Source organism: Prionailurus bengalensis, chromosome F2 (assembly GCF_016509475.1).
Source record: "Prionailurus bengalensis isolate Pbe53 chromosome F2, Fcat_Pben_1.1_paternal_pri, whole genome shotgun sequence".
NCBI lineage: Eukaryota > Metazoa > Chordata > Mammalia > Carnivora > Felidae > Prionailurus > Prionailurus bengalensis.
This window is the reverse complement of record NC_057353.1, coordinates 80,356,347-80,375,465: the sequence shown is the minus strand read 5'-3', so window position 1 is coordinate 80,375,465 and position 19,119 is coordinate 80,356,347. Positions and strand designations below refer to the sequence as shown.

Here is a 19,119-nt window from a genome sequence, read left to right as displayed (position 1 = left end):
CACGTCTAGAATCCACAGTTAGCATTTGTTCTACCACGTGTCTGTTCAGAGGACCCAGAAAATGGGAACCCCCAGGCCCACTGCAGCTTTTCAGTTGCATTGGGACATAGCTCTCCAGGACCCCCAGCTGGCTCCCAGGCCCCCTTCCTATGTCCCAGAAGCAGCCTCAGCCTGTGTCGCACTCCCTGCCCCCACCCACACCCCCGTCTGGACCCCGAGGCCAAGAAGCTGCTGTATAGCATCAGCCCCCAGTTCTAGTGATGCGTCCTTAGGATAGAGTCTCCGGGTGCTTGCCTCTCCTGAGCGCCCCCGTGTGCAGGACCAGGCAGAAATCCCAGGGGTTACGCTGGGGGGGTGTGCACGTGCCCATGTGTGAGCAGTTATCTGAGGGACTGGCTCGATTTCCCTAGCCAGGGGTGTTCTGAGAGCTGACCTACCACCTTTGACCTCCCCGTAGCCTCTTAAGAGGCCAAGTGTGAGGGGCAGGTGGGTGGCTCAGGCAGTTGAGCATCTGACTTTCAATCTCAGCTCCCATCTTGATCTCAGGGTCGTGAGTTCAAGTCCTGTGTTGACCTCCACGCCCAGGGTGGAGTCTACTTAAAACAAGAAGAGGCAAGTGTGAATGACCATGTGCTCTGGATCTCCTCACAGGTGGAGCTGGAGGTCACGCTGCCGGGAGAAGGGAAAGACCGCATCTTCAAGGTGTCCATCAAGTGGGTGTCCTGTGTGAGCTTACAGGCGTTACACGATGCACTTTCGGGGCGGCTGCCCAGCGTCCCCTTTGAGACGATCCAGGCCCTGGACGTGGTCATGCGGCATTTGCCATCCATGAGGTGAGGACCAGGGAACCAGGAGTGTCGGCTGCTCCCCTTGAGGGCTACCTGGCGAGTATGAAACCTCTGTCCAAGGAGGAGTGGAGTTTTGGAATCGGGGTGGTGACGGTCCTGGGTTTTACGATGAAAGTTATGACGATACTAACATGGAAAATCTTTAGTGTAAAAATCAACCACCAGGGGTGCCGGGCTGGCTCAGTCAATAGAACATGTGACCCTTGGTCTCGGGGCTGTGAGGTCGGGGCCCGCGTTGGGCAGAGAGAAGGCCTGCCTGTCTTTGTGCCCACCGGCCGTCACGTTCTCGCTCGGCTAGCCTTGTGAGCTGTGTTGTGTTGCTCTGTGGCCTTCCCTCGTGGGACTAGCGGTAGCAGGAGGGTATCCCCAACCCCGTACGTGGCTGAGCACCCACCACCCGGCCGGCTCTGAGACGGCAGGAGACACGGTGCGTGTTGAGATCGCCACGCTTGAACTTGACGGGACAGAGGGTGGGTGGACCCTTGACAGGCTCACAACTTACCGGGTGGCGGGGCTGCACTAATTCCTGTGTGAGGCCAGTTTGCTGCCCCTGGAGCCCGGGTTTCTGACCCGGGAAGCCTGCTGCTTCCAGGTGTGTGGCACACGGTAGGGCCTTGGGGACTGTTTGAATGAACCAGGGACAGAAGGAGAAACGAGCCCCCTTGCTGACCTCTCCCGAGTATTGGCCGAAGCTCTGAGGTTTGAGGGGAGGGTGGGGCCTCTTCTGTCCCTTTGTAGGTGTGAGAGCAGGTGCACTGAAGTGCCTGTGAGATTTCAAAAGGGACCCTGGTGTTCTCAGTCTCCAGATTGGGTGGGGTGACCCGATACGTGGCAGGCTGTACCTCCTGGCAGGGACCCCCGGCCCCCAGGGTGTAGTCTGTGAGTGCTTGGAACTGTTGTTGGCAGGAAGGCAGGTGGGTGCAGTTGAAAAAAAAAAAAATCTGGACAGGCAGTTGCCAAAACGTTGAATACCTTTTTTTTTTTTTTCCCAACGTTTATTTTTGGGACAGAGAGAGACAGAGCATGAACGGGGGAGGGGCAGAGAGAGAGGGAGACACAGAATCGGAAACAGGCTCCAGGCTCTGAGCCATCAGCCCAGAGCCCGACGCGGGGCTCGAACTCACGGAGCGCGAGATCGTGACCTGGCTGAAGTCGGACGCTTAGCCGACTGCGCCACCCAGGCGCCCCTGAATACCTTTTTTTAATGGTTGGCAGGAATTACTGTGAATTCTGAAGTTTTGCTTTCTGTGTTCTTTTGAATTAATTATGATGATACTTTTATAATCAGGAGGAAAGCCTACTTTTGTTGTGGAAAAATAACAGAAAAAGTGGCAGGACGAGCCTGTGCGAGGGGGAGGGCAGGGTCCGCCCGCACAGTCCCGTGGACGGGGCCCCCCGTAGAGGGGAATGCGGCCTCCACACAGCGTGTCTTCCCTTTGGATGCTTAGCGACGACACGGCCCCGGGTGACCGGACGCGTGGGTGCTGCTGTGCTGCGGACATGTCCGCTTCGCTCAGGGGGCCCCTGCCCTCCGCGCTGTCAGCAGCCGGCCCCCGGAAGGCGTGTGAGTCTCCTCGGGCCTGACCTTTCTGTCCCGCCGCCTCCTCCCCATACGGGCCGGGGAGGGCGGCCCCCCAGGGCCCGGGGCTGGCCCGGTCCCGCCACCTCGGCACACCCGACACGGCCTGTTTCTAGAAAGGTCTGAGGGCAGCCGCGTCAAGGGGGGCGGGGCTGTCGTGCGCAGCCATGGCCTGTGTCTGGGGTCTGGCAGCCGTGGGCGCCGAGCCGGAGCACCTGAGGACGCTGCTCTCCCTGCCCTGTGGCAAGGCCACGCGTCCCCAGGGGTGCGTCTTCAGCAGCGTAGCTCAGTGACAGCACACCCGTGCGGAGAAGACCGCAGGATTGTTGGTGACCATGAGCGTTCGCCTGCGCGAGTGACGTGCGACCCGCAAGCCTGGAGTCAGCTTGGCGGAAGCTCGCCTGATCCGATGGGGGTCTCTCGTCGCAGGTACACCCCCGTGGGCCGCTCCTTCTTCACGGCGTCCGAGGGCTGCTCCAACCCCCTCGGAGGGGGCCGGGAAGTGTGGTTTGGCTTCCATCAGTCCGTCCGACCTTCTCTTTGGAAAATGATGTTAAACATTGATGGTAAGCAAAGCCCTGGTCTTTGGGGTGGGGGAGGGGTAGGGGGGGGGCGCCTCTGCGGCCGGTTCCACGCGTGGCCTCTGTCAAAGCCAGAGCCGCTCTTGCCCCTGGCCTCTGGTCTCTGCTCTGAGGTTTGGGCCGTGGCTCTCAGACCCCACCAGAGCCGCCTGCAGGGCTCACTCTAGACAGCGGGGATCGGGGTGCTGAGGCGGGCCCAGGGGTCTGTGTCTCTGACAGGCTGCTGCTGGCATCCACCGGCAGGGTCAGCTTTTCTTGGGAAGGGCGGGGAGGTGAACAGACCCCCCACTGCTCGGGCCACCCTTCATCTCACCTTGTCATTTTCAGCCTGCTTGATATGAGCACAGGGGGGCTGACTAAGGGCCAGCCTGCTGTGTCGCCTTCGCGCTGGTCTCCAGGTTCAGGGCGGCCTGCCCGCCCCCCCCCACCCCCCCCTCCCCAACCCCGCAGGCAGCCTCTCAAGGTTGGATCACACAAAGCAACAGTAAACTTCACAGAGATCTACACCCGGAGACACTCAGAAAACCCAGAGTTGTGGTTGTCGTGATCTGCTGGGGTTTTCGTTTAATCCTAATTTTATTCTCGGAGGGTGACTTTGTCTTTGGGCTGTACCAACCCCTTCCTGTCAGCCCTGACTGGAGGGATATAGAGCGGCCCCCTCTGGCTCTGTCCCACCTACAAGGCCCGAAGGTGGCCTCCAGGGATCAGGCGGACAGAGCCCAGGTGGCCAGCATGGAAGGGGCACCACCGGGCACATCCCACGTCACGCTTTTGCTTTTTTTTGCTGTTTTTTCCCACCTGTAGTCTCAGCAACTGCGTTTTATAAGGCACAGCCAGTAATCGAGTTTGTTTGTGAAGTTTTGGATTTTAAAAGTATTGAAGAACAACAAAAACCTCTGACAGATTCCCAAAGGGTAAAGTTTACCAAAGAAATCAAAGGTGGGTAACTGCCTTGCGCATCGGGCCAGGGTCCTGCTCCCCAGTGCGTTTCCTTAAGTCCTGACAGGGATGTGGGGGGGCGGGGGGGGGGGGGGCAAGAGAGGTCAGCCATCGGATGAATTAAACCCCTTTCACAGAGCAGGAATGATGATGTTCTAAATAAATGGCTTTCCGTGTAGTGTGAGGAGCAGGTCAGTGACCGGTGGCATCCAGGTCATTGGCTGTTGGGACCAGAGAGCCTCAGTGTGGTTATAGTCAGTGTCTCTTGCTGTTCTGGGGTGGGGCGCATGCTCTCGTGCCTGGTCACGTGGCCCTCACAATGGTGGCATCTGCACCCACTGAGTCAGGGTTCCACTCCGGAAGACACAGCCCGAGTGCGGTGACCTGGCTTGGGCCCAGCCTCAGAAAGCTGGCTGGCACCTGTCACCCACCCCCCCACACACACACACAGGCCATCCCCCCCCACAGCCCCCTGGGCACCTGTCCTTTCCCGATGGCTTTCTAAAGGCTGTCGCACGTACCCGTTGCTAAAAATAATCCTAGAGGAAGTGCGGAGTCTCAACTGAACTGAGCCAACATCGTCTCTTTCTTCTTTAAGAACAGTGTCCAGCCTCTGGCCTTGGCATTTCTGGGGCCGAAGGCATCCCCGTGGCTGAGATGGGCCCAGCCTGACAGTCCCCCTCCCTCTCAGGGCGAGGGCAGCCTCTGCGCCAGGTGGCGCTCGGGAAGCGGGGGCCCGAGCCCCAGGCCCCCAGGGCGGGTCTTGACCCTGAAGCTCGGCTGCTCTGTTGTCAGGTCTGAAGGTGGAGATCACGCACTGTGGGCAGATGAAGAGGAAGTACCGTGTCTGCAACGTGACCCGGCGGCCCGCCAGCCACCAAACGTAAGTGGCCTCGCTGTCCCGCCCACACCGGCTGTGGCTCTCCCCGTCACTGCGGCGACCCTTCCGGAAAGGGTTATCTCATTCCAGCTAAAAATTCTAGCCCTGTGTCTTTGGCTCAGTGGGGCCAAAAACTTCGCCAAATGAAATAAAATAAAGGAATAGCTCTTGCACAGGGTGGGGACAGGTTGGCGGCTCCCTGTCGACTTTTCTTCTGGAATGTTCAGGCGAGAGAGGGTCGTTTTTGTTTGTTTTCCGGTCGTCAGTGCTGAGCCGGTGCCGGGAGGGGTCGGGGGTCCGGAGGCCCTGCCCCGGATCGCAGGGGCGGCCGTCTCCTGCCCCTGTGCCCTGGCCCAGCCTTGGCCGGAACGCGCACAGACCTTTCTGGATTTGTCCTCATTTGTGCGTCCCGAGTTTGTCCCGAATTGCTTGCATGTAGTGTAGACATCTGTGGTCTGTGATTCCCAACTCCAGAGAGGGCAGGGAAGTTTAGGAACTGCTTACCCAGAGGGCATGGCTTGGGTTTGAGCCCTTGAAGGTCCCTGATCAGGTGCCCCACACGTCTCACCCTACGCCTCCTTCAGCCCCCAGCAAGCAGCCCTGGGTGGGCATGGCCACGTGCAGGGCTCCGGCCTGACCCCTTCTTTGTCCTCCCAGATTCCCGCTTCAGCAGGAGAGCGGGCAGACGGTGGAGTGCACGGTGGCCCAGTACTTCAAGGACAGGCACAAGCTGGTTCTGCGCTACCCCCACCTGCCATGTTTACAAGTCGGACAGGAGCAGAAACACACCTACCTTCCCCTCGAGGCAAGTCTGGTCTCTGCTGCGGCTCCCCGGCTGGCGAAGTGCAGCCTAGACAGACACCAGCGGGAGGGCCCCGCCTCTGGTCCTGCCTGCCTACAGCCCCGGGCTGGTGATGGCGACACGCCCGTCACATCTGTTTCCCCGTGAATGAAATGGGGTGTGGGGACTCTCCCCGGTTCATCGTCCATCGAGGACGAGCCCCATGTGCCTAGCAGGTCCGTCCCACAGGGTAGAAGATGTTCAGAAAAGCTAGTTTCTTCACTTCTCATCTAAGATTCACTTCCTGCTGGGAAGATCCTGGAAAGATTAAATGCTAAAACTGAGGCCCCGATTTTAACTCTTTCCTGTCAGTGCCTTAAATTCTCTGTCCTTGTCCGGTTACTCAAGCACCCGGCTGGTTTTCCCGCACCCCGGTCCAGAAGGCCAGCCTCGTTCCCGTCAGCAGGCAGCTTCAAGCTCCCACCTGGAGAGGGTCCCACCTCCTGTTGGTGCCAGGCTGGGCTCACCGAGGAGGATTTCTGGTGCCTGCCACAGGGCCCACGAGCGGCCCCTGCACGTGTGCTGTTCCTGCTGGGTTCCGGGAACGGACACCGTGGTGGAGAAGGGACACGTGTAGGACAGGCAGAGCCGGGCCACCAGCCCCGTGCTCAGCCTCAGACCCCCGCCCGGCCCTCCTGCGCTCGTGCCGACACCCCGGGTCTCTCCTCTGTAGGTCTGTAACATAGTAGCAGGACAGAGATGTATCAAAAAGCTGACCGACAATCAGACCTCAACCATGATCAGAGCAACTGCCAGGTCGGCGCCCGATCGACAAGAAGAGATTAGCAAGCTGGTGAGCGCCTGGCTCCCGGGGCCAGCCCTGGGGTGGGGACGCCCAGGGGAACGCGGTCTGTGGCGCCCAGGGCAGGGGAGCCCCCGATGCTTCTTCGGACGGACACGGCTTCTCTCTTTTTTCCTTTTCAAGATGCGAAGCGCAAGTTTTAATACAGATCCGTATGTTCGTGAATTTGGAATCATGGTCAAAGACGAGATGACAGATGTGACCGGACGGGTCCTCCAGCCGCCCTCCATCCTCTACGGGGGCAGGGTACGTGCGTGGCCGGGGTGGGGCAGGGGGGGCGCCAATGGGTGCCTGTCGCTCGGTGGTGAACAGCAGCTTTTGAGCCCACTGAGGCCGGACCCATCACCAGAGGCGTAGACCGTGGTCCAGGTAAGGGATTCTTCCCACACCGGGTGAAGCCGGCCCACGTTAGGGAGCCTCAGGAAGGACCGAGTTGTCTTGGTCGTATTGGAAGTTTTTCAGAATTACCCTTTATCTTTCCAACAGGTAGTTTTTATTAGCCCATCAGCATCTGAGAAGCGTTATTCTTTGCGTGATGGGTACTCTGCCAGCAACGAATTATTTTCCAGAAGCTTATACTGCTCTTCTGGGTTTTTAACTTCTGTTTCAGAGGTATTTGTTGGCAAACAGAGCCACCAGTCACTCATGTTTTTGCTCGTGTGTTGTTGCCCATGAAATGCCTGGCTTTTATCAGTGCACAGTAGGGTGTCCTGTCCATGGAGCCCTGACAGAGTTCACGAGAGGGGTCGTCGTCACCTCCTTGGGGCCTGAGGCCTTAGCCTCACGGGCCACGGGCTCTCACGGAAGCATTCTAGCTGACTCTACCTTTTACGCTAATCCTCCAGACCAGTGGCAAGGCCTAGTTTTGTTTGTAGGGTCTTTCCCTTTCTTGTAAAACGTAGGCTCTGCTTTTTCAAGTGTTCCAAAGTTCAGAGGCGCCTGGGCAGCTCAGCCAGCTGAGCGTCCAACTCTTGATTTCTGCCCAGGTCTTGATCCCAGGGTCGTGGGATCGAGCCCTGAGTCGGGCTCTGTGCTGACAGCACTTGGGATTCTCTCCCTCTTTCAAAAAATAAGTAAAACAAAATATGGGGAACATGGGTGGCTCAGTCAGTTAAGCATCCGACTTTAGCTCCGGTCATGATCTCACTGTTGATGAGTTCGAGCCCCGTGTCAGGCTCTGTACTGACAGCTCAGAGCCTGGAGCCTGCTTCATATTCTGTTTCCATCTCTCTGGCCCTCCCCAGCTCATGCTTGGTCTCTCTGTGTCTCAAATATAAATAAAAAACATTAAAAAATAAAATAAATAAGATAAAATGAAGTGTTCCAAAGTTCAAAAGGTACACAGGGGTGCCTGAGTGGCTCAGTCGGTTAAGCGTCCGACTTCGGCTGGGGTCATGATCTCACGGTTCATGAGTTTGAGCCCCATGTCAGGCTCTGTGCTGACAGCTCAGAGCTGTTTGGAACCTGCTTCGGATTCTGTGTCTCCCTCTCTGTCTGCCCCTTCCTCACTCTCAAGAATTCCAGGAAGAAATCTCTTTCCCTCTGTCCTGGTTGCTTCCCCAGGAAGTGACTGGTGTCTCTCTGCCCTTTATAAAACTGCCCAGGGGTTAGTCACAATTTTTTTTTCCACCCCTTCCAGTGCAAATAGTGATGCATTAAATACACTCCTTTTTACTTAAAGCCTTCTCTTAGAGGCCGGAGAGGTCTTGGAGATGCTCCCATGCATGCGTGAGGCATGGCGTGTTCTTTCTGAGTCTTACCGCATGGTGTTCCTTCTGTGTGGGGGTCCCCGTCCTGGTCCCCATCCTCTGAAAGAGGTTTTCTCAGCAAGGCCCACTTGTGAACCTATGTCCAGACACAGTGCAAGCGTAGCACCTTTTTGAACCCTTGTCACAACCGTAGGAGGAAGAGCGTTTCGTTGTGTTTCACAGGTAGGTGCCTAGAAAGGCCCTCATTACACGGTAAAACCAAGATCACAAATCTGGAGGTTTTTTTCACTGCCCGAGCCCGCGTCTGTTTCAGCATTCTGTCTCTTAGTAAATACAGGAATGGTCCGGAAAATTAATTTGTTCTTGTAATCTTATCTCGCAAAAACACGAGGATTGTAGGGATTGAAAGTTTATAATGCTTCTTTAAAAAAAAATTTTTCTTTTTAATGTTTATTAATTTGTTTTGAGAGAGCGCATGCAAGCAGGAGAGGGGCAGGGAGAGGGAGAGAGGAGAGAATCCCAAGCAGGCTCTGTGCTGCCAGCACAGAGCCCAGTGCAGGGCTCGATCTCACGAACTGTGAGATCGTGACCCGAGCCGAGGTTAAGAGTTGGGCTCCCCATCGCCTATCCGACTTGTTGTCCATTGTCAGAGCGAAACATTAAATGCCCCCCAAGGGACATTTGGCAGTGTCTGGAGGCTGGCATCTGGTGACAAAGACTTCTGACATCCTACGGTGCGTAGTGTCGTCCAGGTGTCGGCAGTGCTGAGGTTGAGAAACGCGGGTGTCGTCCGAGCCCACGTCTGCTGAGTGGGTGTGTGTTTGCTAAGCCTGGAGCGCCACACTGGTGGAGCCCATCTCTTACAGACGGAGCCAGTGGGGCCACGGCAGTCGTTACCAAAATACAGGAAAGAAAAGCGTTTCTTTCCGTAGTGTTTGACTTGTGCAATAGGCCGGTGTTACTTTTGTAAATTAAAAATGTTTTCTGTTAAAACCGCCCCTGCAACTGAATGACAGGGACCCAGATGCGGCCCTGCCCGTTGGTGGTGCCCGCGGGCCTGAACAGCCCCGTCCTCCTCCCCGTGGCCGTTCCCCGCTGTCCTTGTCCTCCAGAGTCACTTCAGGGAACTCAGAGATTGCTCGGGGGGCGACGCTGAGGCCTGGTCCTTTCTGGTTGAGAGATGACAAAACCAGGTGGACACGCCGCTTGCTCTTTCTTCACAAGTGGGGGTAGCTTCCGTTCCTGGGACGGCCGCAGGCAGTGGCACGTGGAGTGGAGTGGAGTGGAGGGGTCCTCGCTGGCCGCTCTGCTCCCCGGCCCGGGGCCTCCCCTTCCCCGGCTGCCTCCGTGATCACAGGGGAGATAGAACGAAGCAGAGCATGTTCTGAACCAGGAAGCCTTCCTGTGGCATCACAGGGCACTTCCGTTCTTCCAGGCTACCCTTGAGGTTGGCGGCAGCTCTGGGCCTCTCTGCAGTCCTTGGTCTGCATCCACTCATCCCTCCGTGCATCCTTCCGTTCTCTGTTTACCCATCCAGCCGTCCAGCCGTCCAGCCGTCCTTCCTCCTCTGTCCCCGCACCCACCCCTCCGTCCATTCTCCGTCTTCCCATCCCTCCCTCCTCCCATCCCTCATCTCCCATCCACCTCTTCGTCCGTCAGCCCGTCCATCCGTCCGTCCATCCATCCTGCAGATACCTCTGGCCCGCTCGCGGCGCTGGGCAGGTCAGGGCTGGGGCACCACACAGAGGCTCAGTTCTCAGCCTCAGGAGCACCTGGTCAGGGGATCGGCCGAGGTGGGGAGAGTAACACCGCCCGAGGTCAGGAGGTCTCGTTTCCCATTTTCCCTCCCTCTGAACGTCTTGCCGTTTGCAGAATAAAGCGATCGCCACCCCTGTCCAGGGCGTCTGGGACATGAGGAACAAGCAGTTTCACACGGGCATTGAGATCAAGGTGTGGGCCATCGCGTGCTTCGCCCCCCAGCGCCAGTGCACGGAGGTCCACCTGAAGTAAGGCTGCTGAGGAGACACGCGGGGCCGGGGGCGGGGTGGGGCGGGGCGGGGCCGGGGCGGCTCGGTGGCCGTGGCAGGAGTTGGTGACCTTTCCAGGCCAGCGGACGTGTGCCCGGGATGGGGGCCTGGCCAGGAAACGTGAGCCGCCTCGAGGCCGCTTTCACTTCTCAGACTCACTAGCCGAGAGAGTGTGGAGAAGCCGTGCAGGTTATATAAGAAATAAAACCGAAAGTGAACAAGAAGTTTGAAAATCAGATGCAAAGGAGAAAATTATATTCAGTGAACTCAAGTTCCCTTAAAAAAGCCCTTCAGCTTCATATTTCTGTATCCCCCCCCCCCCGCCCCGGCCCGGCCCAGGCTGTGGACCCTTAGAGAGTTAGCACCATAACCACGCAGCTTTGGGGCTCCGGGGTCTCTTGTTCCCACCTTAGGTCTTAATCTCAAGGCCGTGAATTCGAGCCCCGCACCGGGCTCTGCACCGGGCGTGAAGCCTGCTTAATAATTAAAAAATAAAAACAAAACCCATAGAGCTTTGTTACTCGTGCTTTTGCGCCAAACAAACCTAACAGGGAAGAGAAAGCCTTTGCTTTCCGCCTGTCTTGGGTGGAAGCAGGAGGAAACTCAAAGCCTGAGAAGGTAGCCAAGGGTGGTTCTGAAAAGCTACGGCTCAGAAAGTTCTCGAGAGCTGACGTCAAGGAGACAGGCTGTGTGTCGGAGGCGTCTTCCACGCCGCCAGCAGAATTCGCTGGAAGCACAGAGCAGCTTAGCTAAGAAACAGAGCAGGTTAGGACCAGAACACCGGGTGCCTCTCTTCCCCGCACCCTGACCTTGGCTCCTTCGTTGCACGTTGCCTGGAGCCGGATGGCCCCGCAGGGAATCCACCTGTAGATGTAAATGCGGACGCAGAACTGCACTCACGTACGGGAGGTTGAGGCCTGGCCCCATTGGATCACAGTGTCCTTACCGTTACTGGAGAAGGCGACGTTATTTTTATTCCTAAGTTTAAAATAGCAGCTGCTGATCTGTCTGTGCCCCCCCCATCCCCCCACCAGGCTTCACCCGGCCTGTTGGCAGTCGCTGCTGGTGCCACTCTAGCTGTGGTCTGTTTTGTTCCCTCCCACAACTGTGTCACCCCAGTGAAGTTGTACACACAAGAATAGTGGGGGAAGTCCCGGGGGACGGGCCATTCGCAGTTCTCTCTCTCTGACATTGTTGGCCATCCACGGAGTCCTGTGTTCTGTGCCAGAACCTGGGAGCTGGCCGGGCCTGCCGAGTGGCGGCAGCTGCTCCGTGCATTGCTCTAAAAGGACAGCACTGTCACCGCTCCCTGGGGGTGTCACAGGGTGAGGCACATGGGCCCTTGCGGTTGGAAATCTTCGGTGTTATCAAGGCAAATAGCCACAGGAGACTTTTCTGTACCCCACGTGTATACTCGGCACACCCCACACGTGTACTTACCATACCTCGTGTGTGTATCCACCATACCCTACGCGAGTACTCGGCACACCCCCCGTGTGTACCCACCATACCCCCGTGTGTACTCAGCACATCCGTTTTCCAAGAGTTAGCACGTTGTCGGCTGTGTCCGGGTCTTGAACCAAGATGCTGATGTCGGTGAAAATGGTGTGGGGTTGTCTGTTAAAGCCGTGCCCTTTACTTGGGGCCTCTGGCTGGTCCGGATTCTTTGGCGCTCCTGTGCGGTCAAGTCTAACGACGCTTCTCCTTCAGATCCTTCACAGAGCAGCTCAGAAAGATCTCGAGGGACGCTGGGATGCCGATCCAGGGCCAGCCGTGCTTCTGCAAGTACGCCCAGGGGGCGGATAGCGTGGAGCCCATGTTCAGGCACCTGAAGAACACGTACGCTGGCCTTCAGCTGGTGGTGGTCATCCTGCCTGGCAAAACCCCCGTTTACGGTAGGCCTTGGCGGTTTGGCTGGCTTTGCTCGTGACCTCCGTGGGTGTTGGGTGCAGCCAGAGCCCTATGTGCTTTTGCCACGCCGGGGAGCGCTCGTTTCTGGCTCATCTGTAAGCTAGGAAAGACGAGGGGGTCTCCGACGGCTGCCGCCTGCGCGGGTCTCGTCTGAGGCCACAGTTCCCAGAGGCCAGCACACGCTGCGTCATCGCGTCCCCATCCGACGTGACGGTGGCTGGACGGAGGAAGGTCCATTCAGTGCACACACAGTGATGGCCGGGGCCACCGTCCGTCGTCCTCCATGTGACGTTTGTGGGCCCACCTCAGAGCTCTCTGGAAGCTCATCAGAGTCCTTCGTGCCACAAGGGCAGTTGCACGTCCATTCAGCTGACGCTCCCCAAGTACCTCTGACGATGCCCCAGGCCCAGAGAGTTCAGAGAGATGAGACCCAGCCCCCCATCAGGCAGCCCCAGGGCAGTGGTGGGTATAGACTGCTGACTCCAGGGCAGGCGATAGGGGGGTTGCTAAAAAAGAAAGAAAAAGAAAAAGAAAGCCCCGTGGGAGCCCAGAGGCGCCCAGTGGAGGAGGTGTTGGAACGAGAACCTGGGGGTGTGTGGGGTGCGGTGAGGCTCGCCAGCTGCATTCCCAGTTAGACGGTGACAGAATCAGATGCATAAAAGCCACGTTTCTCCCTCCCCTCTGAGCTACGTACGCAAAGAGCAAAGAGAACGCCGTCAGTGTTTCCATCCAGAAGTCACCTGTTTCCACAGGGCTGCCCAGGGAGTAGCTGACAGTTGCTTCATGAAGGAATCCAGAACCCAGGGCCGTGGGCCTAGATAGCTGTTTGACGTCAGGCTTGCATTTGCTGCGGATTTCAGGGATGCCTGTGTCTTTATTCGAACCACCCTGAGCACCATGACAGGGGTGGGCGTGCCGTGCATTCCTCCCCTCCGGCCTGGCTGTGCCCAAAACGCCCCGCAGCCCTGGAAGCCGCTGAAATGGACTTCCTTCCTGCCGTGAGACTTGTCCTACTCCCTGGCCTCCCTGACCGAGGTGACCCTGGCCTGGGCCGTGCCGGAGCCAGAACTCCAGCCCCGGGGCCTGACTTCCCTGTGCCGGCGGCCAGTCCCCCGCTTCCGTGGGCGCAGCCACAGCCACAGATGGGGTTGGGCCACATACCCGGACGTGGCCGCTGGGGTCGCGCATCTGGGCCCCTGTGGCGTTGGGGGGCGGGGGGGGGGAGCGCACGCTAAGGAAGAGGTGCCGGCCAGAGCTGCCAGTGAGCGTGTCTTTGGTGCTCCACAGCTGAGGTCAAGCGCGTGGGAGACACGGTGCTGGGGATGGCCACGCAGTGTGTGCAGATGAAGAACGTGCAGAGGACCACGCCCCAGACCCTGTCCAACCTCTGCTTGAAGATCAACGTCAAGCTGGGAGGCGTGAACAACATCCTGCTGCCCCAGGGGAGGTAGGGATGCCCCCGCCCCACCGCACCCACCACATGTGGCCGAGTCGGGGTGGGGAAGCGCACACAGGTCAGGCCACGTGTGAGCGCGTGTGCTGGCCGCCGTCCTGGACGCGATGCAACACGCCAGGAAGCAAGGCGCAGTTTCGGCTGCCTTGGCCAGGTTCCCTGAGTGAGGGGAGGGCAGAGAAGGGCCCGGGGGTGCTCAAACGTGGGGTGCGGCGGCTGTGCCGTGAAGGGAGTTGGCAGGGCGGAGCCAGAGCTCAGCCTGAACGGCTGGGACGCCAGCCTCCCGAGCTGAAGCGCGCCTCTGGAGCAGGGAGCCGTAGCTGCTGCCGTGTAGGCGGGAGCCGCCCTTGCGTCTCCCGAGCCAGGCAGGGGACGGAGGCCACCTGATGCGGTCAGTGCTGGCAACGCAGCCGTTGGGATGGAACAGCTCCACAGAAGAGCACACTGTTGGCAGATCCCAGGCCGGGGTCAGGGTCGGGGTCGGGGCCTGGCAGGGGAGGGGTGGGGTGGGGTGGGGCTGTGGACCCCCCCCCCCGGTACCCCCTGGCCTGGCACGGGGCCCTGGGCGCTCGAGGAGAGGGCCAGGGTCAGCTTTTGTCCCTCCTGAGGGTTGGCCAGCCTCTGCTGCGGCAGAGAGGGGTTTCCGTGATGACGGACGTTACCGAGGGGGTCTCGTCCCCGAAGAATCTTGGCAGTCGGGTTAGCATTTGAACGAGAAGCGTGGGTGAAAGCAGGTTACTGGACACACCCTCCAGGGAATCGCACTGCCCTCGGGTAGAAGTGCTCTCGTGAGGACAGCAGCGGCCATCGCCACTTCCGTGTGTCGGGGGGAGAGACGCTAGGAGGCACCAGCTGTGTGCGGAGCCCCCCCAGCCTGGCCTCGGCCTGCCCGTGACGGCCCACCTGGGCGAGTTTCTGAACTACCTTCGGGCCTTGTTAAACCGCGGAGGTTCTGACCAGCACCTCTGGATCGGGACCCAAGTGCTGACACTCCTAGCAAGCCCACAAGTGATGCTCTGTGGTCCGGGGACCACACCCCAAGAAGACTGAGCTACGTTGTTCAGCGGCTTTTTAGTAGGTTGCCTTGCCGCCGTGTGGGAAAGCGGAAAGAACCTGAAGTTAGAGCCTCCCAGACTTGAACTCGGGAGACTGGCTCAGCGAGGTGAGGTCGATCCACTCAGGTTGTGGGAAGGAGTGAGGGCCTCTCAAGAGCAGGTGGTGAGCCCAGCGCCCCGTTCGCTCAGTGAACAGGTTCTGTTGATTGAGCTCCCGCCACAGCAGTGAGTACAGGAGGGAGAGTCCCAGCCTTCTCGTGGGAGGACCCAGCACGAGGGACTTGACGGGAGCACCAGTGACATCATGGGAGGGACGGGGCCAGGAGGATGAGGAGCTGGGTTTCTGTGGCCAGTCTGCTGGAGAAGGCGGCACTGAGCCGATGGTAGCAAAGGACCAGGGGGCCCAAGGCGCCCCTCCCCCCGCCCCGGGCAAGACGCAGCCCCTGGAGGGTCCCGTTCTAGAAGGCTTCTCCAGCTCTGGGCGGAATGGGACCAGGTGGCACCTGCACCGTCTCGGGAGGGGTGCTGGCAGTGTGGGGGAGGGGGGTGCCCAGAGACCGTGTGTTTGGAAGATGGCGCTGCTGTGAGCGAGGCGGGAAAGGTGTGCTGGAGCGGGGCTCAGGGTGGTGGGGGTGGGGGGGCGGAAACAGGGATCTGGACTCGGGGATGTGTGTTTAGGGGAACCCAGCAGAGAGGCGGTGTTAAAGCCACAAGGCTGGTGAGATCCCAGATCCCCCAGGGCAGGGTGTAGACAGGTTGGATGCCCAGCCTACCACCCTGGAGAGTTGAGGGTTAAAAGGTTGTGGAGACAGGGAGCCAGCAGTAGGGACCCCCCCCCCCCGCCCCCACCACCACCACCACCAAAAGGAGAGCCAGGCGGGTCCCGGAAAGCTAGGGCAACGCTTCCTGTGTCATTTGTCACGTGGTGCCACCAAGGAGCCTCCTGTGATGAGGTCTCAGGCTCTGCCGTGTGGGGGCGGGGACCTGAGGAAGACTGTCTTGTTGCCAAGGCAGCAGGAAGCCTTGCAGCTGGTTGGGAGGTGGTGAATGGGTCCGTCTAATCAGGAGCTTGGCTACGCAGCAAGCTGGCAGGCTAGGGAGCGGAGGGAGCCTGGGAGTTGGAGTTCATGGGCAGGTGTGGTCTTCCTTGTTGAAGGTGAGTCCTTACAGCTGTGGAGCCGGGAGGAGGGCTGCAGCGCCTCATCTGTGCCTGGTGTCTTTGTGCTGGGGAGAGCGAGGCGGGGGCCGGGCCCCAGAGGCTCACGGAGAGGGGTTGGGGGGCCGCGGTCAAGGTCAGGGCCCGGAGGCAGGCCGGTCAGCCAGGCCACGGGCAGTATCTTCCCCGAGCCCGGCCCTTCCATGTGACGTCACAGTGCCTGCCTGTGCCCTGCTTCGATGTCCCGGGGACCCCAGGGGGAAGAACCCCCCTTGGTGTGCTTGCAAGCACGCAGGGGGAAACCTTGTCCACGTTGTGTGGAAACTCACATGGCATACACACTCGAAGCCCTTTCCCCCACCTCTCGGCTCTGGGCGGCAGAGCTCTGTCCCACGGGAGCCCCGCAGGGGTCATCTCCCCATGACACGGTGCTTCTGGTCACTGGGCGGGAAGGACACTAATGTCAGCAGCTCCTAGTGAGCGTGGCGGGCCAGGCCCGGCCCGCTGAACACACCGACATCAACAACCATGGGAGGGAAGTATTCATGTTGTGTCCATTTTCCAGAAGAGAAAAGTAAGCCCTAGAGAGAGTGAACTTCAGAACGCAAAGCTAGCGAGTGACCCCACGCTCCCAGGTGCTGTGCACACGGCCTTTTCAGGAAGGTGCTAGAACACAGCGTTGGAAAGAGGCGGGGAAGCTGTTGGTGTGCTACTCACCTGGGGCGGTTTTGACCCCCAGGAAACACGTGATGTCTGGAGACATTTCTGGGCGTTGGGACCGGAGGAGTGCTCCTGGCCTCTCGTGGGCAGGGGACAGGGAAGCTGGTGAACACCCAGCAGAGGGTGACCCGGCCCCGTGCTGCGGCTGGGCCTGAGGAGACCCGGGAAGAGCGGGGCTGGGGTCCAGGCTGTAGCAAAGCGTGGGACCTTTATACACCCGCAGTCTGGCATGTGGCATTACTGTCTTCTAGACGTGATTTTAGTATCATTTCAGTACGTTGGATCACTGTGGAGACAGTCAGGTGTTTACAGATGCAGACCACACCCCTCCACACCGTCCCCGTCCCCCCCCCCCGACCCCGGCCTCACTAGCTGTCCGCCCGAGTGCCCTTCGTCTCCGCTCCCCTCCCCTCCCCCACCCTGGCCCCGGACCAGCGCTGTTAGTCCACACTCCCCCACACCCCCTCCCATCCCCCCGGGTCCCACCCTGGGTTATTGGAAACAGCTTTCAGACCCCGTGTCACTTTATGAGTGAGGTCTTTGGTATGGACCGTTAAAAGATAAGACCTCTTTTAAAAACAGCCGCGGTGCCTGTGCCCGCGAGTGACGCTGGCACCAGTGTCCTCAGCGGTCCAAGCCTCAGATGCTCCCGCTTCCCTCCGCAGGCCACCCGTGTTCCAGCAGCCCGTCATCTTTCTGGGGGCCGATGTCACCCACCCACCCGCTGGGGACGGGAAGAAGCCTTCCATCGCCGCCGTGAGTATCCGCGCGTCCCGCCGGACCCTCTGTTGGTGGCGTCCTGCCCCCTGTGGGACCCACGCCGTGGCCGAGCTGCCTGAGGGGGGCACGCGGTCCCCTTGCGGGGTGTGGCCAGAGCATCTTCCTGAACACCACTGTGCTTTCCTGGGCAGTTGCAGACAGAGTGTCCTGGGAAACAGGCATTTGGAGGGCACGTGGCACGTGGCTACCCACGTGTGACAGCAGTGAGTCCGCCTGCCCAGGCCCGGGCCAGACGGCACGGATCTGGCAGCAGAAGGGCCAAGGGCACGGTGGCTCCCGTCCTGCCGGGTCCCGCCCGCGGCTCAGGCCCGCGGTGGCTCTCTGCCCACTGGGCCAGATGCTGCAACGAGGGTTTTTTTTTAACGTTGTGCCTCTTTGTGAACATTTTCTGTTTTTATTACGAAACACCAAGTGTGAAGTAATTACACCGTCCGGACTTCAACGTAGCCCTTCCCTCGTTCCTCCTGTGAGTTCCATCGGGGCGTCGGGGGAGCTTCGCTCCACAGGCCCTGAGCCCCCGAGCTTCCCACGCGCTAGCTGGCCGTGTCCAGCCCCCAGGGGCCGCGCGAGGCGCCCGCTCTGTGCCCACGGCTGACTGATCTCGGGAGGGTCAGCACGATGGCTTTGGTTCAAGAGGACCAGACAAGCACACGCTCAGGGTAGCGTGGACTCGGCCTGTGGAGCACAGAGCCCAGGGCGGTACCTCTGAGTTGTCTGGCGGGACCTCCCGGCGGCCTGCAGCCAGGGCAGCCAAGTGGAGGGAAGGAAGCCTGGGGCTCAAGGCTTGTGTCCCCAGCACGTCCAGCGGGGACCGCTGTAGCGACTCCTGGGCCGGGTGCATACTTACACTGAGTCCTAATCTTGTGGGTCAGTATTAGTTTTCTCGTTTTAAACACGCAGTCCGGAAAAGCCAAACTCAGTTGCTCGAGAGAAGCTGCAGAAAACCCAGCTCAAGACCCCCTGAGGCTCAGGGTGAGGTCTGAGCAGTGCCCTCGGGTGCCTCGTGGGGGGGCTTGGAGTCACCCGTCCCAGCTTTCGCAGCAGCAGCCGCAGATGCGGGTCTCTAACGTGTGGCACACGTGTGGACGGGGCCTGCCTCCCGCAGCCCAGTGCTTCTCTCCGAGGCACGTCTGACCCCGAGGGGTGGCTGATCCCCAGTCGGGAGCAAGGCCAGGACCCCCGGGAGGTGCAGGCTTCCCCGGGGACTGCTGTGGGCCCCCAGCAGGTGTGTCTGAAGTTACTCAGGGGCCCTGTTCCTTTATCAGGTTAGCATCAGGTCACCTGATTCCTCCCGCAGATACCTCCTCTTCCTACCTGGACTGCAGCTCTGACCTTGTTAGACAACTTCCAGCCCGCCCTTGTTTGATTAGCAAAGGGCACAGCAGACCCCAGGGTGGAGGTGTGCCTTGTTCTCCGGGCTCCTCCTGGTCGGCACCTTCAGGCAACTGCTTACGTGCCAGTGTGCCTTGGGGATGGCCTGCCGTTTCTGGGGTTCAGAATCTTGGGATGTGCACTGATACGCAGATGGCTTCCCCTGGTGAGCGGTGTGCTTTGAAAAAACTAGGGAACCTGATACAAGTTGCTTTCTTGGGGCTGATGTAATTCAGCCCCATGTGATCACAAGCGGAGTAAAGGTTCAGAATAATTGCCTATTTTTTATTAGATATTTTCAGCAAACTTTTTTTCTTTTTAATTTTAATGTTTATTTTTGAGAGAGGGACTGCGTGAGCAGGGGAGGGGCAGAGAGAGAAGGAGAGAGAGAGACAGAGACAGAGTACAAGCAGGGGAGAGGCAGAGACAGGGAGACACAGAATCCGAAGAAGGCTCCAGGCTCTGAG

At 59.3% G+C, this 19,119-nt stretch overlaps 1 protein-coding gene across 1 annotated transcript in view; it reads left to right on the top strand.

The window, feature by feature from the left end:
- Positions 1 to 19,119, top strand: part of AGO2 (argonaute RISC catalytic component 2) — a 114,901-nt gene that overhangs the window by 76,647 nt on the left and 19,135 nt on the right. The window contains 11 exon segments of the mRNA XM_043601850.1: positions 652 to 833; positions 2,857 to 2,993; positions 3,813 to 3,947; positions 4,743 to 4,830; positions 5,485 to 5,632; positions 6,342 to 6,461; positions 6,594 to 6,716; positions 10,052 to 10,185; positions 11,917 to 12,101; positions 13,405 to 13,564; positions 17,167 to 17,257. Coding sequence (XP_043457785.1) covers positions 652 to 833; positions 2,857 to 2,993; positions 3,813 to 3,947; positions 4,743 to 4,830; positions 5,485 to 5,632; positions 6,342 to 6,461; positions 6,594 to 6,716; positions 10,052 to 10,185; positions 11,917 to 12,101; positions 13,405 to 13,564; positions 17,167 to 17,257 — 1,503 coding nt within the window.